The sequence below is a fragment of the Tripterygium wilfordii genome, chromosome 13 (assembly GCF_013401445.1).
Source record: "Tripterygium wilfordii isolate XIE 37 chromosome 13, ASM1340144v1, whole genome shotgun sequence".
Classification (NCBI taxonomy): Eukaryota; Viridiplantae; Streptophyta; class Magnoliopsida; order Celastrales; family Celastraceae; genus Tripterygium; species Tripterygium wilfordii.
Window position 1 is genome coordinate 3,059,055 of NC_052244.1, and position 21,316 is coordinate 3,080,370.

General features: G+C 38.7%; 2 protein-coding genes and 1 long non-coding RNA gene across 5 annotated transcripts; 2 read left to right on the forward strand and 1 right to left on the reverse strand.

Moving 5' to 3' along the window:
• The first annotated feature begins 2,288 nt into the window (after nucleotides 1-2,288).
• On the forward strand, nucleotides 2,289-13,099 carry LOC120012842. 3 transcript variants are annotated; one of them, XR_005471282.1, is made up of 8 exons: nucleotides 2,289-2,423; nucleotides 3,197-6,326; nucleotides 6,780-6,813; nucleotides 6,931-6,974; nucleotides 7,148-7,231; nucleotides 7,325-7,525; nucleotides 7,626-12,764; nucleotides 12,804-13,099. It is a non-coding gene; the product is annotated as an uncharacterized LOC120012842 (long non-coding RNA). The 3 variants fall into 3 exon arrangements; XR_005471283.1 differs by having other exon boundaries at nucleotides 2,306-3,241; nucleotides 3,376-6,326; XR_005471281.1 differs by having other exon boundaries at nucleotides 2,306-6,326.
• Nucleotides 13,100-15,387: 2,288 nt separating this feature from the next.
• Nucleotides 15,388-18,247, forward strand: LOC120013302 (ran guanine nucleotide release factor-like). Its single transcript, XM_038865063.1, has 7 exons — nucleotides 15,388-16,424; nucleotides 16,508-16,543; nucleotides 16,674-16,811; nucleotides 16,932-17,018; nucleotides 17,139-17,186; nucleotides 17,268-17,344; nucleotides 17,754-18,247. Exons 1-7 carry the CDS (start codon nucleotides 16,305-16,307, stop codon nucleotides 17,926-17,928), a joined length of 681 nt encoding a protein of 226 aa, XP_038720991.1. The 5' UTR covers nucleotides 15,388-16,304; the 3' UTR covers nucleotides 17,929-18,247.
• Nucleotides 18,248-18,916: 669 nt separating this feature from the next.
• LOC120013300 (60S ribosomal protein L4-like) lies at nucleotides 18,917-21,290 on the reverse strand. Its single transcript, XM_038865058.1, has 2 exons — nucleotides 20,125-21,290; nucleotides 18,917-19,206 (listed from the first exon to the last, which is right to left on the reverse strand). Exons 1-2 carry the CDS (start codon nucleotides 21,229-21,231, stop codon nucleotides 19,093-19,095), a joined length of 1,221 nt encoding a protein of 406 aa, XP_038720986.1. The 5' UTR covers nucleotides 21,232-21,290; the 3' UTR covers nucleotides 18,917-19,092.
• Between the last annotated feature and the right edge of the window lie 26 nt (nucleotides 21,291-21,316).

A 21,316-nucleotide genomic window follows, 5' to 3' on the forward strand; every position in this document is an offset into this window, starting at 1 on the left:
TTATTTCTTTGACCCATACCAGTGTGAATCGTGTCATACCGGATCCTGTTTCAATATCATTGGTTCGATTTCATGGTTGTGGTTTTGTAAAGCTTTCGGATATGTTCTTCCTGGTTCTATTCCAATGTGTAGGATCTATAATACGTTTTGGATTTGAAGGATGTTTATTTGTTCTTTGTTGTTGATGTCCGGTTTAAACATATTATTAAGGTTGATGTCTGTATGTGGGTTATAGGCGCATATAGGAATTGCATAAAGATCCAGTCTGTACAAACATTTGCTTATGCTCAATTTGTATATCTATTATATGCCACTAGTGTATATGTGTTTGCATATGGATATGGGTCTGTCATGTACATGTTTATATGGTGGATATATATATATATATATATATACAGAAATTCTCCTATGTGGACCAAAAGTGTGGACCAAGTTTGTGGACTTGTTTTTCAACCATAGATGTGGTGAGTCCCATAATAAATGTGTGGCCCCCACTTATGTTGTGATTGATTACAACCATTGGATTTTGGTCCACAAACTTGGTCCACACTTTTTGGTCCACATAGGAGAATTCCTGTATATATATATATATATATATATATATATATATATATATATATATATATATATATATATATATGAGTTTGTTTGTGTCCATACATTATATATGTAAATATATATGATGTGTATATATTATAGGCTGTGTGTGCGCGTGTATATATATATGGGATGTGTATATATATATGTTATGTATAGTGTGCGTGTATATATATATGGGATGTGTATATATATATGTTATGTATAGTGTGCGTGTATATGTATATGTGTGGTGTGTATATATATATATATATATATAGCATGTGTGTTCGTGTGTATATATATATGTATATATATATGTATACAGTGTTGTGTATATATATATTGTGATCATGTATATGTGTATTATATGGTGAGTGTGCGCATGCGTGCATACGGCGTGTGTGTATATATATATAGATTGTATATGTGTTCGTATATGTATATATTCTAGTTTGTATATTTGTATATATGTGTTTATGTATGCATATCTATAATGTATATTGACTTAATTTGATTTGAGTTTTTATGACGTTGGATCCCATTTGACCCATTCTTGTGTTTATGTTTGTGTTTGTTGGGCTTGGATCGGGCTTGTGACCGCATGGGCCGAAGGGCAACTTAGAGGATTTGGGCCGGATTTGAGCAATGGGTCTCAAGGGCAATATTGGGTTTTTGTACATTTGTATAAATTTCGTTTTTGTCACGTATCCTTGTAAAATGTAAATCTTTGTAATAGTATAGTGGAAAATAGTGGAAATGCATACATAAATGTTTAGGGTGCTAGAAGCATATAGACATTAGGAGATGATTTTGTGAATGACGATTGCATTAGAATGCATGCTTAGGATTTTGATTTTTCACACCATGCCATGATGCTTAGACGTATGCTAGGATTATTTGAATGTCATGAAAATAAATGCAACGCGTTAGTCATTGGATTAATCCAAGCCGTCTCACATTAATAAAACACATCAAGATTAAATTATGGAATCCTTATGTTTTGATTAAATACCAAAGAGCCTTCAAGATATTGGGGTTCCATTGGCATTCATTGAAAACATTTGGATTTCGTGGATCCGGAAAGCAAATGTGTTTTTAGGGATTAGGAGAATTTATTTACGGACTCAACGGTGGGTTTAAAGATATTTGACCCATTCAATGAGCCATAAATGGATTCTTTCTTTTCTCATGAAGAACATAATTGTGAGTAAGACTTGAATTGAACATTATTCCTTGATTGTGGGCCCTTTTGGTACATCAACCAAGTCCCCAAAAAAATCCTTTTTCCCCAAATATCCAAACCCACTCCAAGTGGTACCTTATCCAACCTTTGGCCAAGCCGGGAATGGCCCCAATGATCCCGTGCAACCCCTTTTTTCAAAACCCCCAAACCCACTCCAAGTGGTGTTTTCTCCAATCCTTGGCCAAGCCGGGAATGGCCCCAATGATCCCGTGCACCTTGTTCTCCAAACCACTCCAAGTGGATTTTTCATTTACATTCCAATAAGACCCATCAAAATGGGATTTTCAAAAACAAATTAGAGCCAAATAGGAAAACATTTAAAGGTAACCAATTTCGGGAGTTGTGGGGTGCCTAACACCTTCCCCATGCTCAATAGACCCCCTTGCCCATTTTTCTCGCAGACTAGAATGGATGTCCAATTGCATCCCTAAAAATCAATTGGTGACGACTTCATTGTTTTTCAAGCCGGTTGCTTCACTATTCATTTTTATTATTGGCGAATGAGAATTAAGTGCAAATTGCGCCTTATGGCGTGGATAATGCGGACAACTTCCTTATGAGGCTTGGGTCTTGCCTCGAGTTCCCTATCAAACCGAACCTGGTATGACTTTGACTTATACGTATTAATATTTATGTTTTGATTACATTTCTAATTGGATGCCTGATTTTTGATTTATTTGATGTGGTCATTGTTAGTGTCTGTTTTTGTTGGTAGTAGAAGTGAGAAAAAAACATTCTTGGAGGTTTTCTTAAAATTGACCGACGATATTGTGGCAAAGTTTACATTTTTTTTTTAATTATTAAGGTTCCCTATCCATGTGTGTCGGCCTTGAAACAATTTTTTGGGTGGACTGGGTGTAAGAGATGTAAATTTGGTCCCTGAGCAGGCAATTAGAGTATGGGGGTTGTTGGTTGGTCTCTTGAAGGAGTGCAATGGTGCACCTAAATGAGTTGATGGGTAAGACAAAAGGAGTAAAGTGTTGTATTGGCTGGCCCAAATTAGTGAATTTTTCTATGATGTTGAAAGGACATTTTCTGCGGTAGTTACCCCTAGTCTCTAAATCGCCCCTCTTCTGCGAAAAAATCACATAATCTGTGGTTTAAGAATGAGACTCTAGTACCATCGGTAAACTGGGAGATCCTTGGTTCGAATCGCTCCTGGAGCACCTTTGATTTAAAGCCATTCTTTCTAGTCATTTGTGGGTGACTACTAAAATCCAGAGTTTACTCTACATGTATGGGTTCAATGTGGCTCAATCTTGGACAGGTTCCAAAGGTGTCCAAAAAGAAAATGTTAATTACTGATTGTCAAATACACTCAAATCAGATTATTCGAATGTTTCTGTTTAATGACTGCTTGTAGTTTTGCTTTAGATTCACGGTGGTCAAAGGAATGGAGGATACTTTGATATTTTTGAGGTACCTTGGCTTTTTATGATTGACCGATGAAAATCTGCATTTTCGATCTGTATCTCCATGGAAGAGGGTGGGAGGTTTATGCTCAATATTAAAAGCATTCTGACACAACTTCTTGATTTGGTGGTTTGCTGAAGTCACTTTGTGGATGCCAAAGTGAAAGCCGAATTGACGTCCCCCCTTATCAAAGTTGGATACGGAACAGGTGACTGCTCTGCTAGAATATAAAGCCAATTTTGGTACATCAGTATTTAGTGAACTATAAGATGAAATAAAAATCCTTGGTGAATGATCTTAACTTGGTGCATCTAGATACTCCTCTTTGAATCACTGTTTCTTAGATGTTTCTTAGAGGTCACTTGGTTGATGCTAAAGCAAAAGAGAAAAGTTGATTTTTCATCGCCAAAGTGAAACATGGGAAGTAGTAGTGAAGTACTACACTCTTCGCTACAGTATTTGCTAAATCATTTAGCTAGTCATCTCCAGGACTTTTAAGATAGTCTTTGAATGCTGTGCATCGTCCTTGCTCTTTCTGACCACATATTACAGTCATTGCTAGTGTGCATTGTAATTTTGCCTTGAATATAGTAGTCCATGTTTGCTTCAGTTTTGACTTTGGACATGAATCATCGGTCATGCGCGTCAATGGCATTGGGCTATTGAGCCTGTGGCTCTCGTATAATGTGGTAGAGTGGCCCTGCCGAAATTTTCTTCCTCAGTAACCAGAGACAGTTGTAGGCCTTTTGTGTTTGGTTTTCCTTGATGAGTGATTGAAATGAATCCTTTATGGGATCTCATCATGTGCAATATGCACAGACAGTTGTAGGCCTTCTGTGTTTCCTTTTCCTTTGGTGAGTGATTGAAATGAATTTTTGATGTGATCTCATCGTGTGTGATACGAGTGAGATCTCTTCCGCAGAACTGAGGCTCCTCTTCCAACTTACTTACATCAGCTTTCTTTTTCGTGAATGGATTGTTGTTCGGAGTCTTCAATGAAATATTGCTAGGCATCGTGAATATGCTCCTTAACCTCGTCTCTATTAAAGACAGAAAAGGATTTGTGTTCAGCAAATCAATTTGAATAGATGATAGAGCTTACCTGATCGAATGATGTCAAATGATACAAATATTGGATATCTAAATGAACAATATGCAGTGGGGTTTGAAAGATAAAATTGAATAACGGAAGGAGGATTCGGTCCGAAGAAATCGGGCTCCCCATCTAGGGGTACAGGAGCTGTTGCGAGAGAGGTGTCTTGTATTTTATCATCTTAGTCTCAGTATCGTACATACACAAATGTGGAGGGGCATGCATGTTTACCTAAATGCAGATGATCACTGGTACACTTCACAAGAGGAATCTCCACAATTGCACGAGATGAAGCATATACTTGCATGGTCTAGATTGCCGTACTGTGAAATAAAAAAATAGGCGCCTTTGCAATTTCGGTTCCAGGAACAGAATCCACAAAGCATTGCGATGTAAATTCGTTGTGCGGTAGCCATATAGTCAGCCCAGTTCTGGATGTCGTTCTCATAGTAAGACTACAAAATCAAATTTCTCAGGCTGCTGCTATTCCACCTTTACAGCTGGTTTCGGAAGAAGCCTTGCAAGCTGGGCAACCGTATGCCATCAAATTCGATGTTGTCTGATTTCAAAATCTGGGAAAGTATAGGGATTGGCGGATTGCATAGCAAAAATAATCTATTTGACAAAATGAAGCAAACAGGAATAGACAAATGTATGTTTTTCTGGCATGAGAGTATGCTGCGTCTACGTGTTTAAAGTTTAGGTCAAATAAACTCCCGGGTTGTGATGTTCTTGTTGGGTTATTCTTGTTGGATTTGTGGGAATGGGCCCATTTGGGGTGAGGTTTAGAATTTAAGGCCCTTAAAGCTGGTTCAGAATCAGATATAGATACAGACGGTGATTTACTCTCTTGAAATTCAGTTTTTTGAAATTTGAAAAGAATGAAGGATGAAAGAGAAGTGAAAACCCTTGTTTCAGTTATATCTTGATTCTTCTTGCCGTGTGGTCTCCGAGAGTCCGAGTGCTTATAGCGCTTCCTTATTAGGTTAAGGTCGATCCTCGAGTTCCAAGCTCACAAGGTGTAAGACAAACCAGGTATGACTTCTGCAAATTTCAAATTAGAATGTTAAAGAAAAATACGTGATTGACCCTCGAAAGCCACCAATAAAATAAGGCTCAATTCTATCAGTAGAGTACAGTGGCTAGGAAGGCATTCCGGGTTTGTTGACTGATAGTGGTTTGTTAATAATTAAGCCGGTTTTAACTTATTATCTTATAGGAGGCCCATTTTACGCCCAAGTCCATTATTTTTGGACTAAACTGTACACTTTAGTGGGCCAAAACATCGTACTAATTCCAGCTGAGGCTTTTCATGTGGTTGGCCGAAGCCTAAGCCCATCTAACATGGGCTTGGTTGTTCAAATAAAGGAAAGTGTTGGATGGGGTTAATATAAGTGTATAACCGACCTTTGTAGGAAACTATTTAGGAAATATTATACTCTTCCTTATTTGCCCTTGGTTGTTCAAATAAAGGAAACTCTTGCGCACGAAATCCTAATTCCAGAAATGGACTCGCGACAGAAATTGTCACAGCCCTTGAAGCTGTTGAAAGGAGAGAGACGAGCAACGTAAAGCTGGTGACCAAGTTTTGTGAAGGAACAGATCTTGCTTTCGCTAGGTTTACGAATTACGATGTCGTTGGTAGTCGGTTTCTGGATCGCCTTATCATGACTGGTACTTTCTTACTTCTTCTTGTAGTTTGCTTGCAGTTTGTAGGGTTTACGAATTATGATGGCGTCGGTAATTGGTTTTCTTGATCCCCTTCTCATGTCTGGTACTCTCTTACTCCTTTTCGTTTGTTTTGGTTATTAGTGTTTACAATGCCGTTGGTAATTAGTTTCTTGATCGCATTCTCATGTCTGCTACTGTCTTAGTCCGCGTTTCTGTCTTTAGGGTTTACAGGCATGACTCGTACGCTCTTACTCCTTGCTGTGTAGTTTTCGGTTGTTAGGGTTTACTATGCACTCTGTAAGGTTTCGTGATCGCTTCTCGTGTCTGGTACTCTCTTACTCCTTGTCGTGTAGCTTTGCAGTTTTTTTTCCCTGTTTACCACGCGTTTGGTTTCTTGATCGCCTCTAACTCTTACTTTTTGTCGTGTGCTCTTTCCGTAAATTGAGGAAATTCAACTTAATTAAAGCATTATATCTTGTTGGTTTCATCCATTAATATGTCGTTTTTTTTCCCTATCTGTGAAGTATGAATGTCTCATCTAATAGAAATAGCTGTACCGTTGGATTTTTCTTTCACGATATGGTTGGCGTGTATTTGCTTGAATTTAACCTATTCCTTTGGTGGATGCACTTCGGCTTTATTTTCTTTCCTTTTTGTTTGGTGGCTGGTGAGGGAACTTAGATCATGAAATCCTTTGTTGTACTACTAGTATCTACTTTTATTTCTCATATGCTCTTATGTAGTTTGATGTACTGAATCTGTCTTTCTTGCCCTTTTCAGGAAACATTTACTGGCACACTTCACGTAACATCTAGTAAGAAATGAACAATTTACATACGCGTTGGTTTTGCGGTCATTTTACAAAATCTTGTTGGTAGATGCACTGATCCTATTTTATTTTTCTTTTATGTATTCTTTGACATGTTTAAAGGTAAACAACACTCACGCACAAAGCTTTCGCGGGGTTGGGGTCATGTAAGATATCTCTTTGTTTCCTGCTGGATTTTATGTTTCTTACAACTCAATGAAAAATGTGTGCCTGTTCATTACATGAAGGAGCTCTTCGGTAACTTGAGTTTTCCATTTAGTAAGTTTTGATTTTCTTCAATATGATGTTCCTTTTTTGGCCTTCATTTAATGTGCAACAGCTGCTGAAAGCTTCATACCCTTATTTTGGGTGAATCTACAATACCTATTATGGGGGAGGGCTGATGTGCAATTCCTGCCGAGAGGTATATTGTGCATGTTATAATTATGGTTGCTTTATCCAGAAATTTCTGATTGCTAGTTCACATAATGCATTTTGTTGCCATATTCTTATTCAGGTCATCGGTTACATCTTACATGTCTTATAGTCTCCGAGAGTTGAAGTTGTTGTGTTGCTGAAGGTGCCTATTTGAAACCTGAATTTTCAAACAGTTCATCAACTACTGAAAATATTTTCTTAAACCAAATGAACTTGGCTATTTCCTATTCTTTGGTAGAGAGGATAATCAAGTTACTATCAAACATCAGTGAGAATGAAGGTACGGGATTTGCCATTTCTAGAGTAGCTACCATGTAATTTGTGTTTTATATATGTAGATATTCCTATAAACATGATGTATTATATGTATTTTTTAATAGAAGCTTTGATTCTTCTGGATCATGGCCAGAAGAAAGGAAATGATCTTCTCTGGTGTCATTGGGATTTGGGAGGTAGGCAATATGCAAATCTTCTTCACATGCATGTCATTGTTCGAGGAAAGAATTAGGTGGTGGTCATTCAAGGTAAACCCTAAAAGCGAAACTCGTTTTCTTTTTTCGTTTTTCACCATGATTTCAGTATAATTTCCCTTTTCTTGGTGATTGTTCTCACTGATGGAGTGAAGATCGAATTGGTAGAATAAAAATCTATGTGACACAGGATGGTTATGCGGTCGTTGCTTCCAATGGGCCCCGTGAATATCATGTGATTATTGAATCAAGAGTTGGAATGATGGATTTGGTGTCACTATCATTCCTTGGACTGTTGCATATGTAACCACTGGATGCTGGTCAAACTGGTAATGTGCTTGTATGCATAATGTTAAGGTATTGTGCTGTTGATGTACACATGATTTTACAATCTATTTCATCCCTATTTCGTGGAAGGTTAAGTGAATCCATGATTATTTTATAATTGGAATCTGATCGTAGGCAAACTGAAAATAGAAGTTGCAGTTGTCCTTAAATCGCAAAACAGAGAGAAAATGTTTCAGTTTGGGTCCTCTTATCTCAAAACAGAGAAAAGTTGCAATTACCCTTTATCAATCTAGACAGGTTGTTTAATCAGTATGGTTTTGGCATCAGAATGCATGCATTCAAAGCAATGCATTAGAAGTTGCAGTTACATTAAACAGTTTTCGCCCTTGAAACCAAATTATTGGTTATATTGTGACAAGAGGAGCCTACAAAAGCAAAAGGGCAAAATATTTATCGAGTCCACTAAACGATTTAAGAGATTGTCGGAATGCATACATTGAAAGCAACGATGCATTAGAAGTTAAATATTTTGCCCTTGAATCCAATTTATTGGTCACCGAGTCCACTAAATGGGTTTAAGAGATTGTCGGAATGCATGCATTGAAAGCGGGAATGCATTGGAAGTTAAATATTTTGCCCTGGAAACCAATTTATTGGTTAACGAGTCCACTAAACCATTTAAGAGATTGTCGGAACGCATGCATTGAAAGCGGCAATGCAGTGGAAGTTAAATATTTTGCCATTGAAACCAATTTATTGGTTATATCGTGACAAGATGGGAGCCTATAGAATCGAACGGGCAAAATATTTAATGAGTCCTCTAAACCATATAAGACAATCCATGCATTGAAAGCGGCAATGCATGGGAAGTTAAATATTTTGCCCTTGAAATCAATTTATTGGTTAACGAGTCCACTAAACCATTTAAGAGATTGTCGGAACGCATGCATTGAAAGCGGCAATGCATTGGAAGTTAAATATTTTGCGCTTGCAACCCATTGATTGGTTATATCGTGACAATGGGAGCCTATAGAATCAAAAGGGCAAAATATTTAACGAGTCCTCTAAACCACATCAGACAATCTATGCATTGAAAGCGGCAATGCATTGGAAGTTAAATATTTTGCCAATGAAAATAGTTTATCGGTTATATTGTGACAAGAGGGAGCCTATCATAGCAAAAGGGCAAAATATTTAACGAGTCCACTAAACCATATAAGAAATTGTCAGAATGCGTGCATTGAAAGCAACAATGTGTTGGAAGTTAAATATTTTGCCATTGAAACCAGTTTATCTGTTATATTGTGACAAGAATGAGCCTATCGTAGCAAAAGGGCAAAATATTTAACAAGTCCACTAAACCATATAAGAGATTGTCAAAATGCATGCATTGAAAGCAACAATGTGTTGGAAGTTAAATGTTTTGCCATCGAAACCAATTTATTGGTTATATTGTGACAAGAGGAGCCTATAAAAGCAAGGGGCAATTTATCCAGTCCGTTAAACTATATAAGAGATTGTCAGATATGCATGCATTGAAAGCAGCAATGTATTGGAAGTTAAGTTTGTTGCCTTTGAAACCATTTTGTTGGCTATATTGTGACAAGAGGAGCCTCTGAACGCGAAGAGGGAATATTTTACTGAGTCCACTAAGCCATACGAGAGATTGTATTTTGATTTACCCAAAGTTGAGGAAGCATTAGTAGGTATGTTGAAACTTCTAAAAATAGAACAATAGTTCTGACTTCTTGGGAAGCAGGAAATAAGTGAATACTTGAATTATGGTTTTGAGAATAAAGAATTCATGACAATGGAAAACATGGCCTAGTGATTGGGGAAGCGTTGAAGCTCTAAGAATTATTCCATCTGATGCATTCCACCTTGTCTATAAAAGTTGACAAGAGTTTTACTAAATATAGGTTAACTTCCCTACAAAGTAGTATCAAATGTTAGAGTTTAATGTCTCAGGGATTTTTCGTGGAGGTCTGTTTATTCTTGACTTTCTTTGACCTCTTTTTGCTCTCATTTTGGAATTTTCTTTTTAAAAATATCTGGACCAATACCTGATGGTGCTGAGTTTGTTCATGTTGAGGACACCGAACTAATTAAAGATGCTTTAGCTTAATCAAAGTGAGTACAAATATTGTTGCAGGCTCGGAAAGGCGTTGATATACTCTCGGTGGTAGATGTTCACATATTTTCCGGTCTTATCCATTTCTTTTCTATTTTGTGGTCATACATGTGTTCTTTTGGCACGGTGTTAGGGTTGGGGCTGAAGGCTGATATGCCAATGCCTTTGGGAGTTTCGCATATTTTTCGACCTTATCCCTTTTTGTTGATTTGGCTCTTTTGAAGAGTTAACATCATAGTTTTTCAAATTGAAAAGTTGTAGAAAGGAAAATTTACAAGAAAGCAATCTGGCGGAGAAGGTGCTTCGAGCTACTTAATTCTCACAACCTATATTCCTCGAGCACATGATGTCAGTGTCCAAGTGATTAACTACCTGGTAAATCTTGCTCTCTTGGTTGGCATTTGATGAACCTTATATTGGTGTCCAAATATGTAGGACAGGCAAACAACCGTGACGGGTAATAACTTTTTGATATAAATTATAAGGGTAAAGTCTATGTGAATAAAACAAAAGGTAGGAGAATTCCTATTTCTCAAGGCCAAAATTAGAAGATTATTGTCTTTAATCCTGTCTTGTGGTTCCACTTGGGATGGTCATTTCTTAAATGCTGTCTTTTTCAAGCCTGAGGGATCATTGATGATTGAACTATTTTTTCCCTGGAATGGGCTATAATGAGGCAAACAGGAAAGGAGTCTTTATTGTTGTTCTGGGAGCATTTAATAAATACCCAGCTGCCAACTTGAGAATAATTGCTGATGCGTGGAGTAACTATGCCCTAAAACAATGTTATGGATTAGTATTTTTTATGGTGCTGAAGTGAAGCTTGTCCAAGTCTTTTTTCCAACGCAATGGAGGACAGAACAAGTCTAACTGTGCATATGATGGTCATTCCTCAAATGGTACTTGTATTTCGTCTTTTTTTGCATGGAAGATGTATCTGGCTTTGTCATTACCTGATTGTCTTTATGGTCGACTACAGGCACTTGCACACTTGTTAGATTCAGACAATTAAAGAATGCTTATGTTAGTGCTTTACTAATCTACTATATAGGAAAAAGGCCATTAGACTGCTTTTAAATTAATGGTACTAGAACTCTTTATGTCCGTTTAAACATGCAACTCCCTTAGCTATGTCATCACTGCTCTGCAGCAGGAATAAGAGGTTCCACTTTGATAAGGCTGCAGTTTTGATTATGTTTGCACTTGGATTTTATAAAGAGAACATCTTTGTTAAATGATTCATGGAAATAAGAACATTCATTTTGTACATGCCTACGCAAAGACAAGTGCAAATTTAGGTATCTGCATACACTTTCTTCCAGCACTCCCTGTAGAATGCAGTTTTTAAATGTTCTAAACATTTTTATTGGTAAAGCAACCCATATTGTATTGTTTCATGGCTCACATTGGCTCAGTTCTTTCATACGGTGTTTGTGAGCATCATGGTTCCATATTTTTGTATTCTGTTCTGTTTTGTTGCTTCTATAATTTTTTATTCATCCAAAAGTTTCAGATCAAGCCGTAGTTATGATCTTCCGCTCAACAAATCACAACCACCATCAGGTAAGGTGCAAACAGAAAGGGGCCCAAGGGATCCACTATCAGGTAGGGTGCAAAAGGTGAAAACAGTGCAAAAGGTGGTTAACTGTTTTCAAGCGGCCTAATAAACTAGATTCAATATCGAATGTAGTTTCTGTTGAACAGGCTTGAGAAGCTGGTACGAATACAGAACTGAGAGATGCTGGTAGATTGCCTTTTGGCAGTTCCTTCTATTCATACATATTTTTGGCAAATGAGAATTGAATGCAAATCGCGCCTTATGGTGTGGATAATGCGGAAATCATACTCTGAATTACTCTCTTGAAATATAGCTTTTGAAATTTGAAAAGATTAAACGCTGAAAGAGAAAACCCTTGTTTCGATATTAGATATCTTATTGGTTGCATCAAGCTACTGAAATGTCTGTTCGGGTTTATTAACGTCGTCTTGTAGTTTCCATATGCTAAAAGTTTCCTTATTAGGTTTGGATCGTGCCTCAAGTTCGAAGCCAATGTGGTGAAAAAACAAGTCTGGTATGACTTCTAGAAGTTAATATTTATGGTTTTGATTACACTCCTAATTGCATGCCTGAATTTTGGTTTATTTGATGAGGTCATTTTTAGTGTCTGTTTTTGTTGGTAGAAGTGAGAAACATTCGTGGAGGTGACCATAAAATTGGCAGACAATATTGTGGCAAAGTTGTTTACCTATTTTATTATTAAGGTTCCCTGTTCCGACCACAATCTAGTCTCTAAATCGCCCCTCCTGGATCTTTAATGAGAATTTTTTTTTCATAATCTGTGGTTTGAGAATGAGAATCTGGTACCATCGGTAAACTTGGAGATGGTTTGAATCTCTCCTGGATCACCTTGATTTAAAGTGATTTTAGTCATTTGTGGGTAACTGTTAGAATCCAGAGTTTACTACCCTACAGGTATGGGTCAAATGTGGCTCAACCTTGGACAGTTTCCAAAGCTATCTAAAAAGAAAAATGTTAACTACTGATTGTTGAACTCAGATTATTTGAACATTTCTATGTGATGACTGCTCGTAGTTTTGCTTTTAGAGTCGCAGTGGTGAAAGGAATGAAGGTTACTTTGATATTTTTGGCAGTGGTGAAAGGAATGAAGGTTACTTTGATATTTTTGGGTTACCTTGGCTTTTTATGATTGACCAAAAATCTGCAATTTCGTTTTGTAACCCCAAGGAAGAGGGTGGGAGGTTTATATATTCTACACAACTTCTTGATTTGGTGGTTCAATGAAGTCAATTTGTGGATGCCAAAGTGAAAGCAGAATTGATGTTCCGCCTTATCAAAGTTAGTTATGGAACGGGTGAATTCACTGCTAGAATGTACAACCAATTTTGGTACATCGGTATTTAGTGAACTGTCAGATGAAATAAAAATCATTGGTGAATGATCTTATGGTGGTATTACCTCTATGAAGATACAAATTTATGTATCCTAACTTAGTGCATCTGGATACTTCTCATTGATGCCAAAGCAAAAGAGCAAAGTTTATTTACTTATATATTACATTTGCCACTGCGATTGATCACCAAAACAGTGGGTGATTTTCAAATATTATTAGAAAGAGAGTTGGAATAAGGAGTTTATGCATGATAAGGAAATTCTCCTTACGGTTGTTCCATGGGTAATTGTTGTAGAACTGTGTTTTGCCGTCATGGTTTACACAGAATCTCCCGAGGCTCGTTCGCGGTCACAAGTGAGATGTCTTCAGCGGAACTGAGCTCCTCTTCTAACTTATATACATCAGCTTTCTTTTGCTTAAATGGATTGTTGTTTGGAGTCTTTAATAAAATATTGCTAGCTATGCATCGTGAATATGCTCCTTAATCGTGTCTCTATTCAGACAGAAAAGGACTTGAATTCGGCAATTCAATTTGAAATAGATAATAGTACTGCACATCGTATTGAGTAGAATACTTGCCTGTAAGATCCTTTGGGGTTTTACGGGAAGAATGTTCTAGTCTCTCACATGGATCATGGATGCAGCAGCAGTTTTAGTGTTCTGAACGTAGTGAGTTTAAATGACAAGCGTATGGACAACGTTCACTTGAAGAACAGTCGAAGGCCTCCATGTTTGTTGGATCTAACTTTCCTTCAGCAATGGCACTTGACAGTTGACACTTGCTACTGAAGAAGGGATTGCTCTGAAGTCAAGTTTGATTGGTCAGGGAAACCAAGAAATTGCACACCGGGCAAATGCATACATTTATGAATTAAGATATTATCACCAAGTGCCTAAAAATAATCCCCCATGTCCGGCACATTAGAGGAACTGAAGTGTCGCTCGAGAGGGAGATCAAAGTCTTCAAGGACATCATACAGTCGAAGTTTTTGTTTCTTCAACGACGTCTCTCACAGAGGGACACTGGTTCTCCATGGAAAAACGGAGTCTTCTGGTGACCCTTTGACTAAGCCAACCTCAAGGCCGACTCACTAACTATCAAATGCATATGTGACCCAATGAAAAATAGGCCCAACTACTTCTCATACTTTCAGAGCTAAGTAAAGTTTCCCGTAAATTCTTGACAGGAAGTTAGACCATGTGATAGACCAGTTCGGACTGAAAAGACAGATAGAGAACAATCTTAAAAGGTCAAATAGAGGGAGACCTCTCTAAGGAAAAAAAAGAAAGATGAGGAGGCTTGTTGGAAGGGGATCCAGAAACAAAAGAAAAAAAAGAGCAAGGGAGCCGGTGACGAGATTCGCGAGGTCGCAACTGCGAGATCCACACTTAGGTATATGCCTTGAAATTGACAAGAAAGCAACCTTATTCAGAATTAAAAAGGGGGAATAGTCCGACAATCACCGAACATTGTCATGAAGGAGGGAGTTGGATGAAATCTCATAATCATGCATTTTCAGAATCATCGTAGTAACACAAAAGTTCCATTTTTGAGGTCCTTGTAAGGTGTTTCTCTAAAATCGCTTAATTCCATTTTCTGTATTTTCCGAAATGATCATTCACAAGGCTTCCACATGGTCATTGGAACCTACATATGAAAATGGCAGTGGAAATACTCATGTGAAATCCGTCAAGAAACGGGCAGCATTTCATTCATCACGCATACATCCGCGTCCCTTATTTCATCAATAAGGAAATAGGTAGTGTCTCACACGTCCTGCATCCATCCGTGTCTCCTATTCATCGATCGAGAATAGGCAGTGTCTCACGTTTTTGGCACACACTCATGTTTCGTGCATTCACTATACATCATGCATATTCTCATCTGTATCTCATACTGTGACATATTATTCCCCCAACAGAAAGGTTTTACGCCGCCACTCATAGGTCACGTGTGCTGTCTTCATATGGTTGCATAGACCCCGAGTGGAACATTTGGTCCTACCGACTCCCAATCCATCTCTCTTGCATGATTTATATTGTGAATATATATATATATATATATATATATATATATATATATATATATACGTTATTTTCTATAGCAACGACAACACTTGGAACTCATTATATCTCAGGTGGCAAATGTCCATTTAGGATAGATGTGGGGTGATTGATACCTTTTCCACACATAATCAGACCTCGAACACTCATGAATCTCGGATATATATATGCAGACCAAGCCTAGATTGTTGGACGTCCAATTGCGTCTTTAAAATCAATTGGTGATGACTTCAAACGTGCTCATATGGGTTGTGATGACATGCTTGACAGCTTGAGTATGCACATGCATCGTGGCTCTGGTTATGACACTAGCAATCTACAAAAATCAAGGAAAGAGTTGTAGTGCGAAAACTTGACGCCATTGCGATGCCAGCCAAGGGATTTTAGACGAATGGTAACGTGACTGAGTAATTTAGAGAGACATAATTCTAGAGCGAGTGAGAGCAATTAATACCTCCGAACTCGAGATCCCTTCAAGTGGGGAACCTCGGTATTTTAAAGGCCATGGTGAACATCACTTGGACACGGTCATCACCTTGGTATTTTAAGAATTGGGCTAGCTTGTTGATATGCTAAGGCCATAAACCTGTTGAGTTGGCTACTTCCGAGGTCGTGGGCCTGTTGGCCTCTCGAAGGGGCCACGGCTCATAGAGTGGCTGCCTAGGCTGTGGGCATGTGTTGATGGCGGTTGCTTAGAGCCTTAGACCATGGGTCTATTGGGCTCTTGCAGGTCGTGGGCCTGTAATATCGACTACCCAAGCCATGGGCCTATTGGGGTTTTCTTAGCCGTGGGTCTATGAAGTCTTCTAGGCCGTGGACATGTTATGCTGACTTGCTGAGGATGACATTGATACTGATTTAAAGCCCGTACAACCACTGGGCCAACACTATAAGCGTACAAATTTTTAAAGCACAAAGAGGAAGAACAAACCAAGGGGCTTAAGCCCAAAGTCATGCCCAGCAGGTTCAAGCCCACTTTAAACAAACTTGCAACTCTATCGGACCCGAGTCCGCAGCAGCCCATTTTGCCAAAGTCGGCCCATTATTTTTTTTTATGGATAGCGTACCATGGACTCTCTCTTCTGCGTATATATAACGCGCGTTCTTCCGATTTCTAGCGGTTATATATTTTGCTCTTCTTCTTCCTTCAAACCAAATTGAAGTCGGTTTCTCTTCTCTGTTGAGGTATTGTATATGACAACCGTTCTTCCTGATTTTACTGCTCCTGCCGCCGCAAGAATGATACAAGATTTTTGCACGGAACGCCATCTGTTTGGAGGCGCGATTACAAGTACATTGCCGATAAGGTTTCAGGTGAGTCCGTTAATTACAATCGACGTGATTTGGTTTTTGATCAGGCGGGGCAAGTATATTTACTGGAGTGTTTGATTTTGCAGGATCTGAGCAACGTTCGTCAAGTTCCTGATCATCAGGTCGGCTTAGCGGTTCTGATGTGCCTTTTAACAACTCCAGATTTGTTTTACTTACAAAGGAAAATTCAGATTTGTTTTCCTGTGTTTATGCTTTGGTTTTAATTTTCTGCTTTTTGTTTGGTTGTAAAAGGAGGTGTTTGTGGACCCCGCTCGAGATGAAAGCTTGATAATCGAGCTACTGGATTTCAAACATGAAGTTGGAGATGTTGGAAGTGCAGCCTGGTTTCTCCAGGACCTTGCAAATGAACAGGAGGCCGAAGGTTTCACGGTAAGCTCCATGATTAGGGATTAATATCCTATGTTTAACCTGAAAACAATGAAAACTATGTGTTTTTTTTTTTTTGTTTGTTGATCTAGAATATAACATTCTCTGTACTGTGTGCCTCAGATGATAGAGCATTCAGGAGTGGTTGAGGTCCCTGGATTGTGTTACAGGAATATGCCCGCGGTTGTTACCACCGCAGTTGGCCAAATGGTACGTGTTCAGTTGATTATTTGATTGTGCATGGCAAGCATGCCTATTACTTGCATACTTGTTTTGCCTTTGATTTTCTGAAGAGTCTTGGGAATAATTTGTGTTTCCACTTGTGAATAGGCGATTTCTAAGGGACGACAGCGAATGAATGCCCAGAATATTGTCAGGGTACTTTTTTCCTCTCACATTTTCTACCTTCTCTTAGTTGCTTTTGATTAGTTAACTAGAATTTGTGATGATTTTCTGCAGTTGTATCTGGCAAATCTGCGACTTAAGGAAGTTGCGACGGATGTGCTAATAACTGCTTATGAACCTATCTTAATAAAGTAAGTATCAATACGCATTGTAGAAAATTTGGATTACCTTTTGCTTTACGAGGCCAGTTAGAAGTACGATATACAATTGATCATCGTCTCTTAAAGTTGGCGAATTAGCAATACAGAAGAATAGGATTGCCGTAAATGCTTCTGCTTCTTTCTAAGTAACTAAAATAAGTAAAAGCAGGCAGAGATGAGCAATGCCGAACTCCTCCTAAGTTGCTTATCATCTGTTTATATATTGTTAATACTTTTGCTCACCTATGTTCATGCCTGCTTCACTAGTCTGGCAAGTGAGAAAGAAAAGGAAATTCATAAACTCGTGAGTCATAACCACAAAGTGGTTGGTTACACCTTCCTGTGTGGTGTTACTTTTGTGTCAGGAGCTTGATTTGCTTTCATGCTGTTGTTGTTGCAGCCCTTTAAGTGAAAGTGCTAGTTCAGTTGGTCCTGGTTTAGCTGTTCCTGCAGCACAGTCTGGATTCTTATCAATGGCTGAGGTATTCAAACTTGCCGTTTCTACCTTCAAAGTCAACAACTGGAGCCTTTTTCATCCTGCTGCGCTTAAGAAATGCTTTTCGGGCCAACTCTAGCATGAAAAACAAGGTTCATTGCCTCAATAGACTGTTTTGTATTATTATGAGCAGGTGTGAGGACCTTTTTGTTTTTTCCCCACGGTGACAATTGTCCGAATTCCAGTACTTTCTGGTGCTGTAGACGTAATTCACTTGGATAGGTTATGAGTATGATCCTTATCCTGCAACAAAAGGAAAGGACACTGCCCATAAGTTTTTCTAGAGATCACATAAATCATGCTTGTATTGCGCGCTGCGCCATTTGCTCAGTGGTTTTCTGCGAGACTGAATTGCAGAATTGTCGACTTTCCATAAGTGCATAAATATGATTGTTTTAGTTTTTTTTTTTAACTGAACAAATCAAGAGACCATCTAAACCGACTTGTTTATAAAATATAAACTGAATCTAAACCGAACAAGAAAGACCCGCTGGATAAGCCGAATATTAGAATCAGGAAATTAGGATACGACACGTATGGGGCATTGGATCTCTTCCATAAAGGGGCAAGGCTATCAACAATAACACAATTGTTCCAAAGCCAACTCAGACCGACACAGGAACTACAAATTGCATATCATCTTCCTCAACAATTCGCCATCTCATATCCAACAATTGCCAGGCACTACCTTTTAGATGGTTTATAGATGGAATCCAAATTATCAAAATCCTAATCCACTAGTTGCAACATATTAGATACACATCTCATAGCACCTTATTTTCCCAGCCAGAAATACAGACTAGAGTTTATAGTTTAAAACTACAGGAGATGCTGCATAATAGAGTAACCCTAATACTCAATGATGTGCAATGTACCACAATCGTCCTGAATATAGAAACTAAACAAGCAAGAAAACTAGCCTTAGGACTCGGCAGAAAACGAGGATGGCAAGGACTATCAATCTGCAAGGGCCTTATCTACGCAAAACCACCATTAAAATCTGCAGAGGAAAGTGTAATACCACACGGGGCTAAATCGTACTAATTCAAATTACCTTAGAAAAGTCATCCATAAGACATAAAGGCACAAAATAAAACCATGTTTAAAAACATCCATAAAGAAACTGTCTGCCGAGAAAGTCTTGTCTTTGTTGCAGAAATAACAAAATAAATCGAAAGTCAACACCATGGCAAAAATGAATATGACATATGCTCTAAGTAAATTTCAAAAGTAGCAAACTGGTTTACTGAGAGACCCCGAGCCACTTTGAGAAGTTATCGAACTCTGTATAATCACTGTCTGAGATCATGGTCTGGAACCATTGCTTGCCTGCTGCCCTGATTGCAGCAGCCTCCTCCTGCAAGGTTGGGTGAAGGGGAAAAAAAAGTCAACTGAAAAGCTTTGATGGCACAATATATGTAACAGGATTAAATCATGATTTCAATTTTTAAGCCTGCCTTAATATTTTAGTTGTCAAGCGAACATGCAAACAGCCCCAATATTTGAGATACAATTTATAAAATTAATCAAGCTTAACAAGGTCTTGTAAATATATATTTGTTGAAAAATTCATGAGAATAATCTGTTCAAAATGTATAGAACTCCAAAAAAGGTCAAAAGCATATGACTAATAGCACAGTCAAATAAATATACAGAAATTAGACAGAATAATGTTGTTTTAAGATTTTGAAGTGTAAAAAAGAAAAAAAAGGAGTCACATCAGCCACTTCTACAGAAAAGAACTCACAAGCAAATCAAAACAAAGGGAAACAAACAGTTAACTATCACAAACTAAACACCAATTATAAAGAAAACTTAAACTGATTTATCTAATGTCAATGAATGCATCATAAAACGGCCCCAGCATTCACATTTCAAAGTAATCAAACATTTCAAAAAAAGTAAACTAGCAAATGGCCAAACCGGCAATGAGACACTGAAAAATATACAACAAAAACCATGAAACAATGTTGGATAAGGCATACAGGACAATTAATTGAGATAACAAACAAGCACATGAGCTCTATCAAATTCACACAATAGAAGCAAAATTAAGATTTATATAGACGAGGGGTTAAGGAGAACAATTAAAACTGTTTTTGATCATTATAACCAGCTAAAATACTACGTCATTTAATCATTAATAACCAAGTAAAAAAATCATCGGCCAAGAGAATGTAATTCATATTTGACAAATTCTAATTGTAAAGGTAAAAGAAATTGAATAGAACATAAAATTATTTTGCGACATATGATAAAAAGGCAATCGATATACCTTGGAAATGGGCTTCCTCTTCTTTTCCAGCTTTTCCTTCTTTGCCTTGACACGCTCAGCCTCAGCTAAAAGTGTCATTCTCTTTGCTGTCTTGGCATAGGGGTTAAGCTTGAGCATGATATTCAAATTCTTCAATGGATTCTTCTTGAGTGGAGCCCTCTTCACCTCCTTCTTAATGGGCTTCACTACTGACTGCACCTCGTCGGAGTTGATAATTCTGGCCAAGTCAGCGTTCACCATCTTGGAACGAGGCAGCACATACCCAGTCTTCTTCTCAGAGGACTTCTCAAACGAACCATAGATGGAGTCCAGCTTTTCAAAAGCAGATTTGGTCCAGATCACGAACCTGCCAAGGTGACCACCGGGAGCAAGCTTTAGCAGGTTGAGCCTTTCTACGTTCAAGACCTCAACTCCAGGGATGTTTCTGAACGCCTTAGCAAGTTTAGATCCCTCAGTACCATAGACAATCAGAGGACCCTTCCGCGAGATGTAACGGCGATTCCTCATCTTCCCCTTACCTGGACGAATGGCGTGGCTGTCCTTGGATTTCTCTGCGTCGGCATAGGCTCCGATATGTTTAAGGACCTTGATAGCAGCAGAAGTCTTCTCCACGGTCTCAGCAGAATCGCTGATAACGAGTGGCATCTCGGGAACTTGTTCGATGCGGTGGCCACGTGCCATGACGAGAGCAGGAACAGCAGAAGCAGCTATAGCCGAAACCACTGCATAGCGCTTCTGGTTGACATTGATCTTGCGATGCCATTTACGCCAGATCTTGGTAGGGGCGAACATGCGACCACCACGACACATGTTACCAAAGGCACCCTGTCCAGCTCGGTGTGTACCGCCACCAGGAACACGAGGAATACGTGAAACGGCTCTACCTGTTCCCCATGACTCAGCTGAGGTCTGGTGGCCAGCACGCTTGGAGACGGCGTAGGGCTGCCTCTTGTTTTTCGAGATATTTGAGTGGACAAAGTTGACGATGTCTGGTCGAATCGTCGACTTCATGACATCGGGGAGGGCTACAGTGGACGCCGAATCGGTGGCCATGTCGCCCTCAAGGGACTGCACCGTCACGAGGGGTCGCGCAGCAGCTGCTGCCATTGGAATGTTGGGGGATTGGGAAATGAGGGAAGTGAGACCGAGTGAAGAGCTAGGGTTTTGCAGTGACAATTTATAAGGCCCACCC

Excerpts from the sequence above, each read along its gene's own strand:
- LOC120013300 (XM_038865058.1), bottom strand. The coding sequence starts at position 21,231 with ATGGCAGCAGCTGCTGCGCGACCCCTCGTGACGGTGCAGTCCCTTGAG. Across the intron at positions 19,207-20,124 it reads AGAGGAAGCCCATTTCCAAG|GAGGAGGCTGCTGCAATCAG; the intron begins GTATATCGATTG and ends CCAACCTTGCAG.
- LOC120013302 (XM_038865063.1), top strand. The coding sequence starts at position 16,305 with ATGACAACCGTTCTTCCTGATTTTACTGCTCCTGCCGCCGCAAGAATG. Across the intron at positions 16,425-16,507 it reads CATTGCCGATAAGGTTTCAG|GATCTGAGCAACGTTCGTCA; the intron begins GTGAGTCCGTTA and ends TTGATTTTGCAG. Across the intron at positions 16,812-16,931 it reads AGGAGGCCGAAGGTTTCACG|ATGATAGAGCATTCAGGAGT; the intron begins GTAAGCTCCATG and ends TGTGTGCCTCAG.